This window comes from Schistocerca serialis, chromosome 3 (assembly GCF_023864345.2).
Source record: "Schistocerca serialis cubense isolate TAMUIC-IGC-003099 chromosome 3, iqSchSeri2.2, whole genome shotgun sequence".
In the NCBI taxonomy this organism is placed as follows: domain Eukaryota; kingdom Metazoa; phylum Arthropoda; class Insecta; order Orthoptera; family Acrididae; genus Schistocerca; species Schistocerca serialis.
Window position 1 is genome coordinate 984,223,089 of NC_064640.1, and position 17,560 is coordinate 984,240,648.

The 17,560-nt window shown below is 37.3% G+C and overlaps 1 protein-coding gene across 1 annotated transcript in view; it reads right to left on the reverse strand.

Annotated features, from left to right (window-relative positions):
* Positions 1–17,560, reverse strand: part of LOC126469634 (uncharacterized) — a 69,961-nt gene that overhangs the window by 36,180 nt on the left and 16,221 nt on the right. The window contains exon 2 of the mRNA XM_050096760.1: positions 9,281–9,397. Coding sequence (XP_049952717.1) covers positions 9,281–9,393 — 113 coding nt within the window. The 5' untranslated portion in view covers positions 9,394–9,397. The remainder of the gene's footprint in view (positions 1–9,280; positions 9,398–17,560) is intronic.

The following is a 17,560-nucleotide window of genomic DNA, read 5'->3' on the forward strand; positions in this document are numbered from 1 at the left end:
ACTCAATGGTGGCCAGCGGAAGTGTTTAACTCAGAAGAGTGTTCCTGGAGCTACTCTGGATGTGTGGGGTAATTCCAGCATTGTCCTGCTGGAACAGCCGAAGTCCATCAGCTATCAGAATGCACATTGAACATGATGCAGGTGATCAGACAGGATGCTTACGTACATGTCACCTGTCAGAGTTGTATCTAAACATTTCAGGGGTCCCATATCACTCCAACTGCACACGCCCCACACAGTTACAGAGCCTCCACCAGCTTGAACTGTCCCCTGCTGAAATGGTGGGTCTATGTATTCATGAGGTTTTCACCATGCCTGTACATGTCCATCTGCTCAATACAATTTGAAACGATACTTGTTCAACCGGGCAACATGTTTCCAGGCATCAACAGTCCAATGTCAGTGTTGACAGGCCCAGGTGAGGTGTAAGGCTTTGTGTCATGCTGTCCTCAAGGGTACACAGTGGGACTTCAGCTCCAAAAGCCCATATTGATGACATTTTGTTGAATGGTTCACACACTGACACTTGTTGATGGCCCAGCATTGATATCTGCAGCAATTTGCAGAAGCATTGCACTTATGTCACGTTGAATTGTTCTCTTCAGTTGTCATTGGTCCTGTTCTTACAGGATCTTTCTCCAGCTACAGCAATGTTGGAGATTGGGAAAATTCCTACTTCATTGCTACCTCGGAAATGCTGTGTCCCATCGCTCATGCACCAACTATAACATGACATTAAAGCTCACTTAAATCATGATAAACTGCCATTGTAGCAGCAGTAACTGATTGAACAACTGTGCCAGACACTTGTTGTTTTACACAGGTGTTACTGACTGCAGTGCTGTACTCTTCCAGTTTACATACCTCTGTATTTGAATATCCATGGCTATACCAGTTTCTTTGGTGTTTCAGTGTTCATGTTTTGTGGCTTTGTATTCACTTGTCCTAATGAAAGAACCTGACTGAATGCCTAGCAAGGCAGGAGCACAGCATTTAAGAGTGCATATAATCATATTTAGTAAGCCTTGTGTTCATGCCCTTGTCTATCTAACCAAAACTCACTGGTTGTGCATTTTTATAAGTGGAAACAGACTGTATTGTACTTGAATGGGTACATCACATCTTCAATTTCCATCAGAAGATATTGATGTTGATGTCTTCAGTCCAAGGAATAGTTTGATACTGCTTTCCATTCTATTAGATGATATGTAAGACTCTTCATCTCTGAATAACTAGTGTAACATGTGGGGAAGCAAGTGAGGGTTCCTTCCAGCCACCACCAGTTTTTAGATGCACAGTCGATTGTTCTGTCTATTGTTCATGCTGAGTGCATCTCAGTGATATCACAGCCTGTTGTGATGTCATATTAGAGCTGATAAGGAAGCTTGTGTAGCAAAAATAATGTTGCCATTATATAGAGTGTACCAAGAAAGCAAGTTTGCAAAATTTCTTAAAAATTAATCACATACTTTGCAGATACCAGTGTTTTTATGAGTTATGGCCACTAAGGAATGACAGTAGAGAGCTGTGACTCAACAGTACTGTGTATTTCATATACAGCAAACAGCCTCCATGTCCATGGAGAAATATCTTTCAATTTGATCCAGGTATTCTAAAATTGATAATTTCATTAAATGTTGTGAAAATTGTTTAGATTAACTAACCTATGTTTTAATCCATCAGTATAGGTATTTTGCTGTTCAGGTGTGTGGTTTTGGAGCAATTTTAAGTATTAATCTGGCCAAAATGATGTCTTTATGAGTTCTTTCAGAGCTCACAGCTAACAGTGCCACATCTTTAACAAATTCCTGTGTCTTTGTTTTGCAGATTATCCTTGAATGTTAAAAAAAATTATAAATCAAAAGAGAGATCCAACTTGGAATGCTATGACTGATCTATTTGTTCAGATGGTCCAAATTTTGCTGAAGGTCAAAGCAGCCACTAGTGAGTTACAGGTAGTTGTCCCATTTGCCACCCACTCTGCCAGACAAAAGCTGTACTCCTCAATGAACAAAAGTCAGCTGAAACCAGTCATTGTGGCACAGAGATTCCATCATTGTACTTGTCTGCACTCTGCCTCAGAAACCATGTTGTGTGTGAAGTTAGAAGATTTTTCAACATGATAGATGGTAGGCTTAGGAAGAATCTACCCACTTGAGTTGCTGAAGCACTGTAAATGTTATTAACTGTTTCTCATATAATGTCAACATGCCTAGTGAACAAGTTCTTTTCATTTTAAGGAACTTTAACTGAATTTTATGTTTTCAAGAAGGAAGCTATTAAATGAATTTTCCTGAGATAACTTGCAAATTCTCAGTTAGTTTATAAAGCTACAGTGAGTGTGGGCTCTTAATGTCAGTCGTGATGGAAGAACTCTGTTGTGTTATTGTAGAAACAACTGCTGTAAAGAACTTGATCACTATAAATTTTTGAAGAGTTTGTGTCACAAAATGTATCTAGTCATCTACAGAGTGTTTTAAGAAGTCAGTTGTTGCCTCTTTACCTCCATCTCATAGCTGTGATGGAGAGTTGTTTCTCAAGGAAAACACCTGCAGATAGTCACTACTTTTTCCAGTAATTTTCATGTGACAATACCGTTTTTTGGAGCTGCTTCTGTAGAGTGAAATGGAGAGTTCATATCATCATAATTAACAGCAACTGACAACAGAACCATACACATCCCTAACCTACATGCACTTGATTGTGCTTACTGTAGTCAAGCCTCGATCTCCCTCAACAATTATTTCCCACTCTTCCATCTCTTGCCAAGTCGATTTTTCCTTGATGCCTTAGGATGTGTCAGATCAACTGATTCTGAACCTACAGCTACATGACTACTCTGCATTTCACATGTAAGTGCCTAGCAGAGGGTTCATCAAAGCACTTTCACTCTAGTTCTCTGCTGTTCCACTCTCAAATTGTCAGTCAATTCTATCTGATAAGGATCCCATACTGAATAGCATTAGTCTAGCAGAGGACTTAAAAGTGTAATGTAGGTAGTCTCTTTAGTAGGCGTGTTGCATCCCCAAGTAAGGTGGCACAGTGGTTAGCACACTAGCCTCGCATTTGGGAGGATGATGGTTCAAATCTGCATCCAGCCATCCTCACTTAGGTTTTCTGTGATTTCCTTAAACTGCTTCAGGCAAATGCCTGGATGGTTCCTTTGAATCAACCAACCAACCATGTTGCATTTTGAAACTTCCTGGAAAATTAAAACTGTGTGTCGGACCGAGACTCAAACTCGGGACCTTTGCCTTTCACGGACAAGTGCTCTACAAACTGAGCTACCCAAGCTTGGGTAACTCAGTTGGTAGAGCACTTGCCCACGAAAGGCAAAGGTCCCAAGTTCGAGTCTTGGTCTGGCACACAGTTTTAATTTTCCAGGAAGTTTCATATCAGTGCACACTCTGCTGCAGAGTGAAAATCTCATTATGTTGCATCTTGTAAGTGTTCTGTCAATAAAATGCAGTCTTTGATTGTTTTCTTCCCCACAGTAGTATCTATGTGATCACTCCAATATAAGCTGTTTGTAATTGTAATTTCTTGGTATTTAATTGAATTGGTAGCCTTTATATTTGTGTGAGTTATCATGTTACCAAAATTTAACAGACTCCTTTTGGTACTCATGAGGATGATCTCACACTTTTCATTATTTAGAGTCAGTTGCCACTTTTACATTATACAGATATCATTTTCCAATTGGTCTTGATCTTCTGATAGCTTTACAACATGGAAAATTATAGCATCATCTGCAAAAAGTCTAAGATGGCTGCTCATATTGTCTGTTAAATCATTAAATGATGCTCCCCAAGGAATTGTTACAGCCCTCTGCTCTTTCTAATCTATACAAAATTTGTATGGATTAGAAACAGCAGACGGCTGTGACATTTCCTTGGAGAGTGCCAGATATCACTTCTCTTTTACTCAAAGACTTTCTGTCAATTACTATGAATTGCATCCATTGTGACAGGAAATCAGAAACCCAGCATACGACTGAGATGATACTTCATAGGCACACAACTTGATTATAAGGTGCTTGTGAGGATTGGTGTCAAAAGCCTTTTGGAAATCCAGAAACATTGAATCAATTTTAGTTCCCTGTTCATAGCACCCATTACTTCGTTTGAAGAAAGAGCTGGTTTTTTTCCCCAAAAGAATTGTATTTTTGAACTCATGTTGGCTGTTTGTCAGTATATTGTTTTCTTTGACATAATTCACAATGTTTGAACAAAATCCTACAGTAAATCGACATTAGTGGTACAGGTGTGGAATACTCCTATTTCTTTTCTTTAGTATTGGTGTCACCTGTGCCACTTTACAATCTTTAGGTACATATCTTTTGTCAAGCAAGTGGTTGTAAGATATCTAGTGGTTCTTTATTTCAATTCTGGAATATTTACTTTGTCTCCTTTGGTGAAGGAACTTTGGGTAACTGTATTTAGTAACTCCACTTTTGTGGCTCTGCCATAAGTAACGTTACCATCACTAGAATGAAATTTTCTCTCGACAGCAGAGTATGCGCTGATATGAAACTTCCTGGAAGATTAAAACTGTGTGCTGGACCGAGACTCGAACTCGGGACCTTTGCCTTTCGCGGGCAAGTGCTCTACCAACTGAGCTAACCAAGCAAGACTCACGCCCCGTCCTCACAGCTTTATTGTACTGGCGGAATTAAAGCTGTGAGAACGGGGCATGAGTTGTGCTTGGGTAGCTGAGTTGGTAGAGCACTTGCCCACGACAGGCAAAGATCCCGAGTTCGAGTCTCAGTCCGGCACACAGTTTTAATCTTCCAGGAAGTTTCAACATTACCATCACTATTTGGCATTGACGGTATTGATTGTGTCTTGCCACAAGTGCACTTTACATATGATCACAATCTCTTTGGATTTTCTGTCAGATTTTGAGAGAGAGTTCCATTGTGTAAACTATTGAAAGCATCTCACATTGAAGTTTGCCCTAAATTTCAAGCTCTCTAAAACTTTGCAAATGTAAGGTATTTGCATTCTTTCAAATTTTGCATGCTTTTTTCATTGCTTCTGGTAGTGTCCTCAGTTGTCTTGTGTACCGTGGTGGCTTAGTTCTGTCACTTATTAACTTATTTGATATAAATCTCTCAATTTTGTCAGTACTATTTCTTTGAATTCAGGCCACATCTGGTCTATGCTTACATAGTTAGTTCAGAAGTAGTGGAGGCTGCCTATTAGGAAGGCATGAAGCAAATTGTTATCGTCTTTTTTAAATAGATATATTTTGCATTTATCTGTAGTGGGTTTGGATGTGGGTTATTTAGTCTCAATACAATGACCTTGTGCTCACTAACATTGTATTCATCACAATACTCCAAATTTTTTGGGATTATTTGTTGCTAGGAAGTTGAGTATGTTTTTGCAACCATATACAATTCAAGAGGGCTCCCAAAATAATTGTTCAATCCAACTGTACTAAGTACTACTGAATTTAGGATGGACAGTGTACTTAACTCAATGGCTACATACCATAAAGGTACAGCTAATTGATTCGAGAAACTGTCATTGTGTTTAGTGTCAACCCTTATCAGGTTAGAACAATGTGGTATTACATATTGCTGTTATACTTGATCCAGCCATCAACCACACAGCAGAGTGCTGGAGGTTCCTGCCCTGCCAAGGTACCTGCAATTAGATCACAGCACATCATGCCTGCAGCAGCCATTGCTGTATCTGGTGATGCTACATTTGCTGGATACAGTGCTGCTGTCACCAGCACTAGCTGGCCTCTGAGAGCCATGTGGCATTATCACAATTTCCTGGTATTCTTCCACCAGATGGATTTATAGGATGCCACCCAGATGTTCACCAGTCAGTTGACATTGGCAACTCATAGCTGCAGTTCTCTGGGCCAAGAACCAACTGCACAAGCAGTCCCACAGTCAGGGCTCCAGTCATCAGAACATAGCACCAACTAGCTGGAGCCTACAACCTCACATACTGCATCCAAACCACCAAGTCTTTGTGAGTACTGCAGCCACATAACTGCTACTGAATTTAAGATGAACAGTGTACTTAATTCAGTGGCTACATACCATAAAGGTGCAGCTCATAGATACAAGAAACTGTCATTGTGTTTAGTGTCAACTCTTATCAGGTCAGAACAATCTTAAGTGGTATTACTTTGGAAGCTGTTTGCTGTTATATTTGCATAAGGTACTGTGTAATAAAGTTCCATTGTTCTTTTAGGTACCTAGGCAAATCTATCATTGTAGCGCACACCTCCTATGCACAGTCTTCAACAGATTCCTTGTTTTAGTCATTTTTTACCATAAATTACACTTCTCTGGGATTCAGTTCGGTACCTCTTTATTAATTATGCAGTCTACTCATCTAATCTTCAACACTGAAAGATATTATTTCCAATCTTCAAAATTAAATGAAGTTCATAATCTTTATGCTTAATAAGGAATGTATCTGCTACAGATTATCATAAAATTTCTTTATGGAATGACTGAGATACCTGAAGTGTTCTGTCTTGTTTAGTTTCATAAAATGTCTTAGTAATCTGGATAAGAATACTGCCACACTGCTTATCCTTTGTGTGAAGCTCCTTCCTGAAGTTGCTGAATATAATTGATTATGATACATTAAGATTGATCACAGTTGTTTGCAAAACTGTCTATTTGCAACTGGTATGTACAGATTGATAAACAATCATTTACACTTTGATGAGAGCACCTCATTGTACAAAACTGACAGAGGGTAATGCTATCCATCTGCTTGTGGAACATTTCTTTAAAAATATTCATGTGCAAATATTAAACCTTTGTTTAGTCTGCATATTTAAATGTTTACAGAATATGTTATTTTTTGAGAACCATGATCCCACCATATATGAGTTAAATAATTTTATCTATGTATTTTATCATTTGTTATTGTGAATAGTGTAGGTGAGAAAAGTTTGTTAATGGTGAGATATATGACTGACAATGTAATTGCTGTGTACCAAGCAAAAGGTACACAACAAATATTGTGAGAGACAGCCATCACAAAGGCAAAACCACTCACATTGCATCTCCATATGGTGCTCACAAATATTAACTTCTGTCTGCTTCCATGCCACTTCCTCTGGCACATTGTGTGTCTACCAATAGTGGGGACAGCCAATAGGGAACACTGTCAACTGTGGACTATTTTGCTTTCACTTTGTACTGCCCAACATGGAATTTTCCACCAACAGGCACCAAAACATAATACACTGCAGACAACTAGACAGTTCTGCAACAGCAATTACCCAGCACCATTCCATGCCTGCAGTTAGCTCAGCACAGTACTCTCAAGACTACCTCCTGAGGTAGCAGTTGCTATTGACAGAGAACTACACCAGTAACAATGTGTCTGCAGACATTACTATCTTTGAAACTTAAAATACCATAGCCTTCAAAGAGAGAACATTTTTGGTTAGATATCACTGTATTAGGTTTAGGACATCAAGCACCACACATCAAAGTTAAATACTATTTTGTCACATACTCTTAATAAATGTCATTTGTTGCCTCTTATTTTGTTGCCATATCTCTGTTATAGAGCACTCTATCATACCAGTACTTAATAATCTTAGCATGCAATGGCAAGGAACCATAGCAGGAAAACATTTTTCTGCTACCATTAATGTTTCGGCTGAATTAATACTACTATTCAGTTTCTACATTCACAACAATAATGAACTCGTAAGTAATTCCAGTTAACTGACTGAACAGCTCTGTGATCCTAACATTGAGAAGCAATTAGACCACTGGAGTCATGCTTTAAATGGCGATGCTTTTTTTTCCTTACTTCATAATGATAAACTGAGACTGAAAATTAAAGAAGTATAGAAACATTTTCATGCATATTTTAAGATAATTTTTTCAGCTTGCTTACAAGGGAAATTCCCCATTGCATTCCCCTCAGGTTTAGCGGTAAGATGGCCCATCAAAACCTGAACACAAATCAAGCACTAAAACAGCAAGGAGATGTACTGCACTGTGAAAAAAGAACCAAAATAGAAGCAGTGACCAGTCCAAGCTCAAGATGTGCAACCTCAAGTGATTTGGAAGAACCATGCATTGTGGCTTTGTGATCATGGTTTTGGACTGCAAAATGGGAGATCTGTGTTCAAATCTCCCTCGTGCTACATTTTTTTCACAAAATTATGATCTGTCTGTCCAGTCATTGATGAGTCCATTCTCCTTGTGTAGTCCTGGCAACTGACAAACTATATATTAGTTATAGAATATAAGTCATGTGCTAAGAATATATTACTGTCATAGGTAAATGTGATGAATAGTGAGAGCAGGTGAGATGGCACATAAATCTCTCACACATATGAAAACAACAAATAAATGAACACGAACTATGTTACAGCAAAGGAATTCAAGAGCCAAAACTTTCAAAACAGAATGCAAGAGTCATAATATGTGGTACTTGAGTAGGAAACATAGGAGATACATGTGTGTAGAGGTCCATTCCTTACAGCTCGCCATCACAAATGGATATCATAAGGGAGATTTGAACATGGATCTTCCCTTTTGCAGTCCAACACCGTGATCACATAACCATAACACCGTGGCTCTTTGAATTCATTCAAGGTTGCACATCTTGAGCTTGGACTGTTCACTGCTTCTATTTTGCTTCTTTCTTCACAGTTTGGTACACCTTCATTCTGTTTTTATGCTTGATCTTTGACCACTTTTTGTTGGGTTATTTGCTGGGCCAACTTACCACTAAATCTGAGGGGGGGGGTGATGTGGAATTCCCCTTGTTAGATCCAGGAAGGAGGGAATAAAGGTCAGATTTTGGTATTTCATCATCAACTATTTCCTTATACAAACCAAACTCACTTATTTAGAGATGAATGAGCAAAAGCACCATCCAGGGCCAATTCTAGTAACAATTTTTGCATTTGCATGAAGTGATTTAGAGAAACTAAGGAATATGAACATAAATATGATGAGACAGATAAACTCAACTTCTGTTTAATTTAAGTGTTATGTTATAAACACTGTGCCACCTCACAGAGACAGTCCAGTGTCTACACAATGCAACACCATGTAAGGTAGGACAGTGCTGGACATTCAAGCAGCAAATGTATGGTCCAGAAGCTTCTGATGTTAAACATTTAATATCTCTAATTCAAGATCATTTTATTGTGTCATTATTTAAATCAGAATTTCACTTGAGGAAAAATCAGAGTCATTATAATTTTGTAATATGGAAAAAGTAATTATCAATTCATATTAAAGTAATGTGAATAAATCTCAGATAAATACCCTGTGTACATGGAGAATCCTCTTTTGGATAATTCTTCATCTGGTTGTATGGTTGGGCTCAGGTAATGGTATACTTTATTGTCCTTCTGCTGCAGTTTTTCGAACCTCTTCATTAACCTGCAAGTAAAAATATACTGAAACTCAAAATCAGATACTGGATTTGGTTTCACATGAACAAGTGTATTTTTCTTCCAGTTATGAAATCAGACAGTGTAGTGACCCTTCAAACCACTAGTTAGAACAGTCAACATATAAATACATTAAAAGGCCCATCCACTTGATATAACTATTGCACAACATTAGACACCATATTTAAAACATTTTAAGGTCTAATTATTGAGTCAGCACACTAATATTTTCAAGAAACAGCAACCTAAAACCTGACATTGTTTAATGGAGTAATAATATAATTTTGTGACCATGTAACACTCTCACAAATTAAATGTGGTCAATATTTTATTGAGGTAGCCCCTGTTTTCACAGCTATAGAAAAATATAATGAATGTTAGCAAATAAAATGGATCAATATTATTTTTAAAAAATACAATAAATTAATACAACACATTGGAGAATGTTATTCCTTGCAGAAGAAATTTAAATGTAACTAACAAACAAACAAGAATGAATAGGATTTAAAAACATTTCACTTCAGCGTTTCAAAAATACATTAGCATGGATTAAAATAAAAATATGAAAAAATCTTGAACGTTTGGTGCTCTGCAGCTTTCAGACATTTATTAAGACATTTTTAATACACCATGAGCAGCACTACAGATGTTTTATTTGCCGAAACTGGATTTTGAGTTTGTATCTCATCCTCAGTGGCATTTGATACAGAGGTATGAACAACTGTGTGTGCATCAATTTCTACAAAATGATAACTGTACATATATAGCAGTAATATAAGTCTACTTACATTATACAATTCTACAGCAATGACATGCTTGTCAGTTAATGTGACAGGATCTGAAATATGTCCTAGAACATAGTATACACTTTGCCATGTACATTACTGCTATCAAATTTTAGGCAGTTATAATTCTTGATAATGTTTGTCATAACTGTCATAAGACATAATCACACATATAAATGATCTTGGAAATAACAAAAGACAGCTAATTTAGACTCTTTGACCAGTCAGTTCCACTTTTACTCTACATGATAGTTATGTGAAATATTATCGAGATTGTCACTGCATAATATTTGATAGCAGTTATGTATATGAATATTGTGTACTGTGTTATAGGACATATCTCAGATCCTGTTTTATGAACTGACAAACATGTTATTGCAACAAAATGCATAATGTACGTAGACTTAATGTTCCTGCTACATACGTACAGTTACCATTTTGTAGAAATTGACGCACATGCAATTGTATCAGATGCCACTGAGGATGGGTTATAAACACAAAGACCAGTTCTGACAAATAGCTGGCCGCGGTGGCCGAGCGGTTCTAGGCGCTAAAGTCTGGAACCGCGCGACCGCAACGGTAGCAGGTTCAAATCCTGCCTCGGGCATGGGTGTGTGTGATGTCCCTAGGTTAGTTAGGTTTAATTAGTTCTAAGTTCTAGGGGACTGATGACCTCAGAAGTTAAGTCCCATAGTGCTCAGAGCCATTTGAACCATAGTTCTGACAAATAAAGCATTTCTAGTGCAGCTCATGTACAGAAGATGTCCATTAATAAAACTATGAAAGCTTAAACTGAAAGTAAATAGTTGTTCAGAACACATTGTTTTGTGGGAGATGTTCCAGACAGATCTTGTGGAAAACTAAGCAATTAAAAGCAACAAACTGGATATTAAATATAAAAACAAAGATGAGGTGACTTACCGAACGAAAGCGCTGGCAGGTCGATAGACACACAAACAAACACAAACATACACACAAAATTCAAGCTTTCGCAACAAACTGTTGCCTCATCAGGAAAGAGGGAAGGAGAGGGAAAGACGAAAGGAAGTGGGTTTTAAGGGAGAGGGTAAGGAGTCATTCCAATCCCGGGAGCGGAAAGACTTACCTTAGGGGGAAAAAAGGACAGGTATACACTCGCACACACACACATATCCATCCACACATACAGACACAAGCAGACATCTTTTTAAAATAAGACGACAGAAAAGATTTCGAAATGCAACAGTGACAATAACAAACGTAATTGTTGGATTCAAATTAATGATATCAATATAATAGAGGGAAACATTCCACGTGGGAAAAATTATATATAAAAACAAAGATGAGGTGACTTACCGAACGAAAGCGCTGGCAGGTCGATAGACACACAAACAAACACAAACATACACACAAAATTCAAGCTTTCCCAACAAACAGTTGCCTCATCAGGAAAGAGGGAAGGAGAGGGAAAGACGAAAGGAAGTGGGTTTTAAGGGAGAGGGTAAGGAGTCATTCCAATCCCGGGAGCGGAAAGACTTACCTTAGGGGGAAAAAAGGACAGGTATACACTCGCACACACACACATATCCATCCACACATACAGACACAAGCAGAAAAGATGTCTGCTTGTGTCTGTATGTGTGGATGGATATGTGTGTGTGTGCGAGTGTATACCTGTCCTTTTTTCCCCCTAAGGTAAGTCTTTCCGCTCCCGGGATTGGAATGACTCCTTGCCCTCTCCCTTAAAACCCACTTCCTTTTGTCTTTCCCTCTCCTTCCCTCTTTCCTGATGAGGCATCAGTTTGTTGCGAAAGCTTGAATTTTGTGTGTATGTTTGTGTTTGTTTGTGTGTCTATCAACCTGCCAGCACTTTCGTTCGGTAAGTCACCTCATCTTTGTTTTTATATATAATTTTTCCCACGTGGAATGTTTCCCTCTATTATATTAAACTGGATATTAAGTAATATGAAGATAATGACACAGTGTGTGAAAAGGGTCTATCACCAGTGAAAGAGGTTGAGCTGATAAAAATGAGATGGTGGTGGGTGGGAGTTGATACAAGATGAAACCAACTGTCATAGTTACAAGTCAACAGAAGTGGTATAGGTTAACAAGTTAAGTAACACAATATTTCTTCCAGATGTTGTCTGTATTCTTGTATTCTAAACTTACTGTTTTTAATATTGATCTGCTTGTGTTATTAGCTTTACTCTTTACTCTCCATAGTTTAAAATGGTCCTAGAGGAACTATAAAATTAGCAGAAATAATGCAACTATGAAATGATTCACCTTTATGTTGGTATACAGACACTTTTTATGGGAAAATAGTAATAGGCCTTATTTCACTATGCACTCTGGTTTATAAAATACTAAGATAAACCTATCATCAATAAAAATATTGGTTTGAATACTAAATTACATTATTAGGCACAATCCTATTGGAGATAGTATGTCCTTGCTTTCCTCTGGCCTTTGAACTGACTTCTTCTGCCAGTTACTAGGATACGTATAGTTTAATGTGTACTATGTACCATAGTAGGGGAAAAAGGATAAAGTGGCCAGGTTGGGAAAAAAGACCACTGCTTACTTGACTTCTTCAGCAGTGATACTTCCTCCTGACAAGTGGCCAAACTAGGTGTAATAGACACCATTAGTGCTGTCAGTGACATTGACAGAGGAAGCTTGCACAGTTACCTTTCTGTGAAAATGGTTAGTTTTTTCAGTCATTTGATGTAAGGTAAGTCACTCATATTACTTTAATTGCTTCACATTTATGTAGAGCATTAGATTTTTGCAATACCACAGTTCATGCAGTGCCTTTTGGCTTACAAATAAAATCAAGGATCATAATGTTTCATGTGTAAACCATTGATACAGACATGCCATCCAGTCAGGAAAATTGGCCATGCTACACATTGGGACAGAGGGCCACTGTTCCCAACTGTTCATTTTCAATCTGTTTATCCCAATGAGACTTATCTAATTCCATATTTTATGCATAGTATAACAACTGAAATTAAAATGTTACAGATTGTTTTATGCACAAAACTGGTAGTCATTTTCTGCTCTTCTGTAGGGGATTGCTAGAGCTTCAAGATGCCAAGAAAATACATCCAGAAAACATAGCAACAAAAATGGGACCCTGTTGTGATGCGAAAGCCAATTGGAGCAGTAAAGAATGATAACATGCCTTTTTCAACAGCAGGAAAAATTTCAGTATTCCACATAATATGCTAAATATAATATAAATATAAATCCACATATAATATGCAGTGCTTTAGAGAACACCATCTTAATATTAGTCTTAGAAAGTCAGAATCTGGCTCTATGGCTAGAGTACATGCACGTAATGAAGTGAATGTAGACAAGTTTTCTGTTATCCTTAAAACATTGCAAGATAAACAATTTCATCTGGCTCATCATATTTGTAATGCAGCTGAAACCAGTTCCCTGACAGTTCAGTCCAAGAACAGCAAAGTGTTTGTTCTCAAAGGAAGATGACAAGTTGGAGCCATTACATTAGCTGGTAAAGGTTTGCTGTAAAATTTGTAGTGTGCGTGTCTGCAGGAGGAAATTTCATTCCCCTTTTTGTAATCTTCCCTATGCAAAAAATGAAGGTTAACCTTAAAGTTGGGCTCTGCCAGGAACTGAATTTGCATGCCACCCTGACAAGTGGATACAGAGTGAAAATTATTTGGATTGGTTTGAATATTTTCTATAACATCCAAAACCAATTGCTCAAGATCCAGTTCTACTAATCTTAGCTGGTCATTCTACCCATACTAAGAACACAGGTTTAATTGATAAGGCCAGAGAAAATCATACAACTTTTGTGCACTTGCCCTCACACTATAACCACAAAATCCAAAACACAATAGCTTTTAAAAAATTTGTTCACAATAATCCAGGTAGAACTATTACACAGTTTCATATAAGTGCACTCTGGAATGAAGCATTTCTTTGTACACCCATTCCAATAACAGCAATAAATGGCTTCAGGAAGTGTGGATTTTTTCTTCTAGATCCTAATGTGTTTACCAGTGAAGACTATACTGCAGCTGAGATTACTGATATTCCTTTGGATAGGGACGCCAATATTGTGCCTTGTTCAAATATTGGTTCTCCTCATTGTGAAACTGCTGAGCCTTCAGCAAATACTTATCCAAATTCTGTAATAATTATAAACATTTGGAAGAAGAACTACCAGAATACTTTAAGTATTTATTTGGCTCTATTTGAAAACATATTAGCAAAGCCAGCCCTTATTTTATTCTAAAATAATTACTAGATTTGTCAAAAGTATAGTTTGTGTAACTATATCTGTTAATTTCATTATTTAAAGAAATAATTTGGCCTAACCTTTTTGACAGAAGGAACACATAAAAAGGTGGTATATTGCAATGTATTCAGTTAACTGATTGAGTTATGTTTTAATTGTAATTTCTGTAAATTAAACATCTAACAATGTATAGTTTCAGTACCTATTATTGTGAGGATATATAAAGGCCCAATTTTTGGTCCTGAGACAGTCAGTCCACGGCTGATTTTCAGAGGGGAAGTCTGTATCAGTTAGGGTAGCAATAATACAGTGGAAATAGTGTAACACCAATAGGATGTGTGTTAAAACAATGACAGTGTCTGTTCAATTTATTTGAGAAATAGTGTCACACGTTCTGTATTATTGTGAAAGAACTGTAAACTGTGTGGTTAGGTTTTTACTGCTCATAGATGTTCAACAGCAAACTATTGTAGCAGTATGCTGATGTTTGCCTGGAAAGTATTAATGAGGCATATTGAAATTTACCAATAGTGAACTGGCCATATCTCTGTGTAATATTGGGCGGTTGTGAACAGTGAAAGTAAAGAACAGTAAAACACTACTGTGCAACTGTTGTCTACATCATTTATAGTAGTCAGTGTTGAACTTCCAACCCTCATTTTTCAGCCAGTATTAAAATGCAGTACGTCAACACTGAAGATGAAGAAACAAAGCAGGCAAAGGTCACACAATGACAGAGACTGCTTTTACTGCAAGGAAGTATTTTCTAGATCTAAAGAAAATGAAGGATGGTTAAGATGTCAAAGCTGTAAAATACTGGGCCCATGAACTGTATGTTGGATGTGATAAGGATGATGACAACTTCATGTGCAAATTTAATACTTCGCTTGATATTGTTTCTGAATGGATAAATTGTGACAGAATTAGACTGAAATAGTAACCCACAGTTAGTCACTGATTTCTCTGTTTACATCATTAGAACTAATTAATACTTCTCATTTGTTGACCTTTTAGTGCCAAAACTGTATTGCAACACATTTCTTTTTCAACTGTGTCATTGTTCTCCTAATAATAACCAATGTTGAAAAAAAACTATAAGCCTACTCATTTTTTGAACTAAACAGGTCTGGAAACTTTACGCCATTAGGTAGGGAAAAGGGGCCACTACTTAAGCATTCAGAAACAAGTTTATATATCCTGAAAAATATACTTTTACCTTGGCTATAAATACTTGGTGTGATACCTTAAAGTATGCAAATTCAAGATGTATATGCTACGAGCTTCTGTTAATAGCCATGGCTTCATGAAAATTCAATTTCACTTAGAATGGCCATTTTCCCCACATTTCCCTACAGATCATATTTTTCACAGTAATAAATCATTACCAGGCATGAAAGAACCAATAAATGTCAGAAAAAATACTTGAGCCAGCTGAGGACAGAATCTCTGGCCTCATAATTTGCATTATCGCTCCTACCTACTGAGTCACCCTTTTTTTGTTGAAATAAAGTAATCTCTTCAAGAAATCATTATGACAAATTTTCTTGGGAAAAAATAAAACTCTTCTTGTAGAAATACTAAGAGTCTTCAATGTGAAAGAAATGTACTCATGCAAGATATAAAACTCTTCTTGGAAAACAGTCTCTTCATCGAATAGCAATTAATGACAAAACAAATGAAGTTTTTAAAGGAAGTTTAAAAAACATAAATTGTGGTGAAGTTTACAATGCAAGCTCTAATAATATTTCTTAGTGAGTATGTGCCTCTTTTCCAAAGTAATTTTCCTAAAAAAGATGTTTAAATTTAGTACTGGGAAGTCACTAACAAACTCTTGGATCACTGCAAGTACCAGAGTAGCTTCACAAGAAAAAGGGACACCTACAAAATAGTCACAACAAATCATGGTCCATAAATTCTTTCAGATTACAAAAAGTACTACAAAATATTAAGAAAAACGTTAAAAATCCAGGAACATACATGTTTGTCTGAAACTGACAGATCAGACAATAAAATAAAGCCACTATGGAATATTGTTAAAGGGCAGACAGGAAAAGAAGCTGTAGAAGTTGACATTACTTCTGTTAAAGAGAAAGGGAGTATTTTGGAAAAGACAGTTAACATGTAGCAAATATTTTTAACAATTACTTTTGAAAAATAAGAGAGAAAATTTGTGCATATAGTTTAGAGGAGGAAGCAAGATAGTACAACAAAGAAGTGATACAGAGGACATTAAATTAAATGGAAATTAAACTGACATCCAAATATGAAATAAGGAAGATCATTACAATTCTAAACAATAAAAGTTCTTGTGAAATGTATAACCACAGTTGAGTAGTAACTTCCATCCCTGCAGCAGCTCATCAAAGTGCACCATTTCATTTGTGAGTTGACGCAGCTTCTAAGAAGCAACCTATTTGGAACTTCCTGTGTGCTCTCTAATTTAAACTCTTAAATACCTTGTGTGTTTGTGTCTTTATCAGGTACAGTTCTGCATTTTAATAACTGTGTAGAGCACAATACAACTCTGCATTGTGCCAAGTGTGTTTTTGTTTAAAGAGTAAGTTACAGTTTTTAGATCCTTCAGTTGAGTGGTAGATTCTGTCCCTGCAGTAATTGAATTGAAGCACACCATTTTCTTTGTAAGTTGACATAGATTCTAATAAGAAGTTATTTATTTGGAATTTCATGTGTGCTCTTTAGTTTAAACTCATAAATTTCTTGCACGTTTCTGTATTTATTGGGCACAGTTCCACATTTTAATAATTCTCTAGAATATACTTTTTCCATCTTTAATATGGATAGAGACTGTGATTGCTGTGTTCAGATGCAAGCTGAGTTGCTGGCTCTTCACTCACAGCTCCAAGCAGTAGTGACTTCAGTCATACAGCATGAGGGCATTGCCAATGGGCATCACTGATTGGGGGGGTGGGGGGAGGGGGGGGAGGGGGGGGAGGGAGGGCGACAGATGTGGGGCTCCAAGTGACATCCATTACCTCCCAAGTATCCTCCGGAACAGTCCACTATTGTGGCCACCCTGGGTACTGCCTGCACTGAGGTTGACCGCTCACTCAAGGTCGAGTGGGTGACAGTGGAAGGCTTTCTGGGGTGC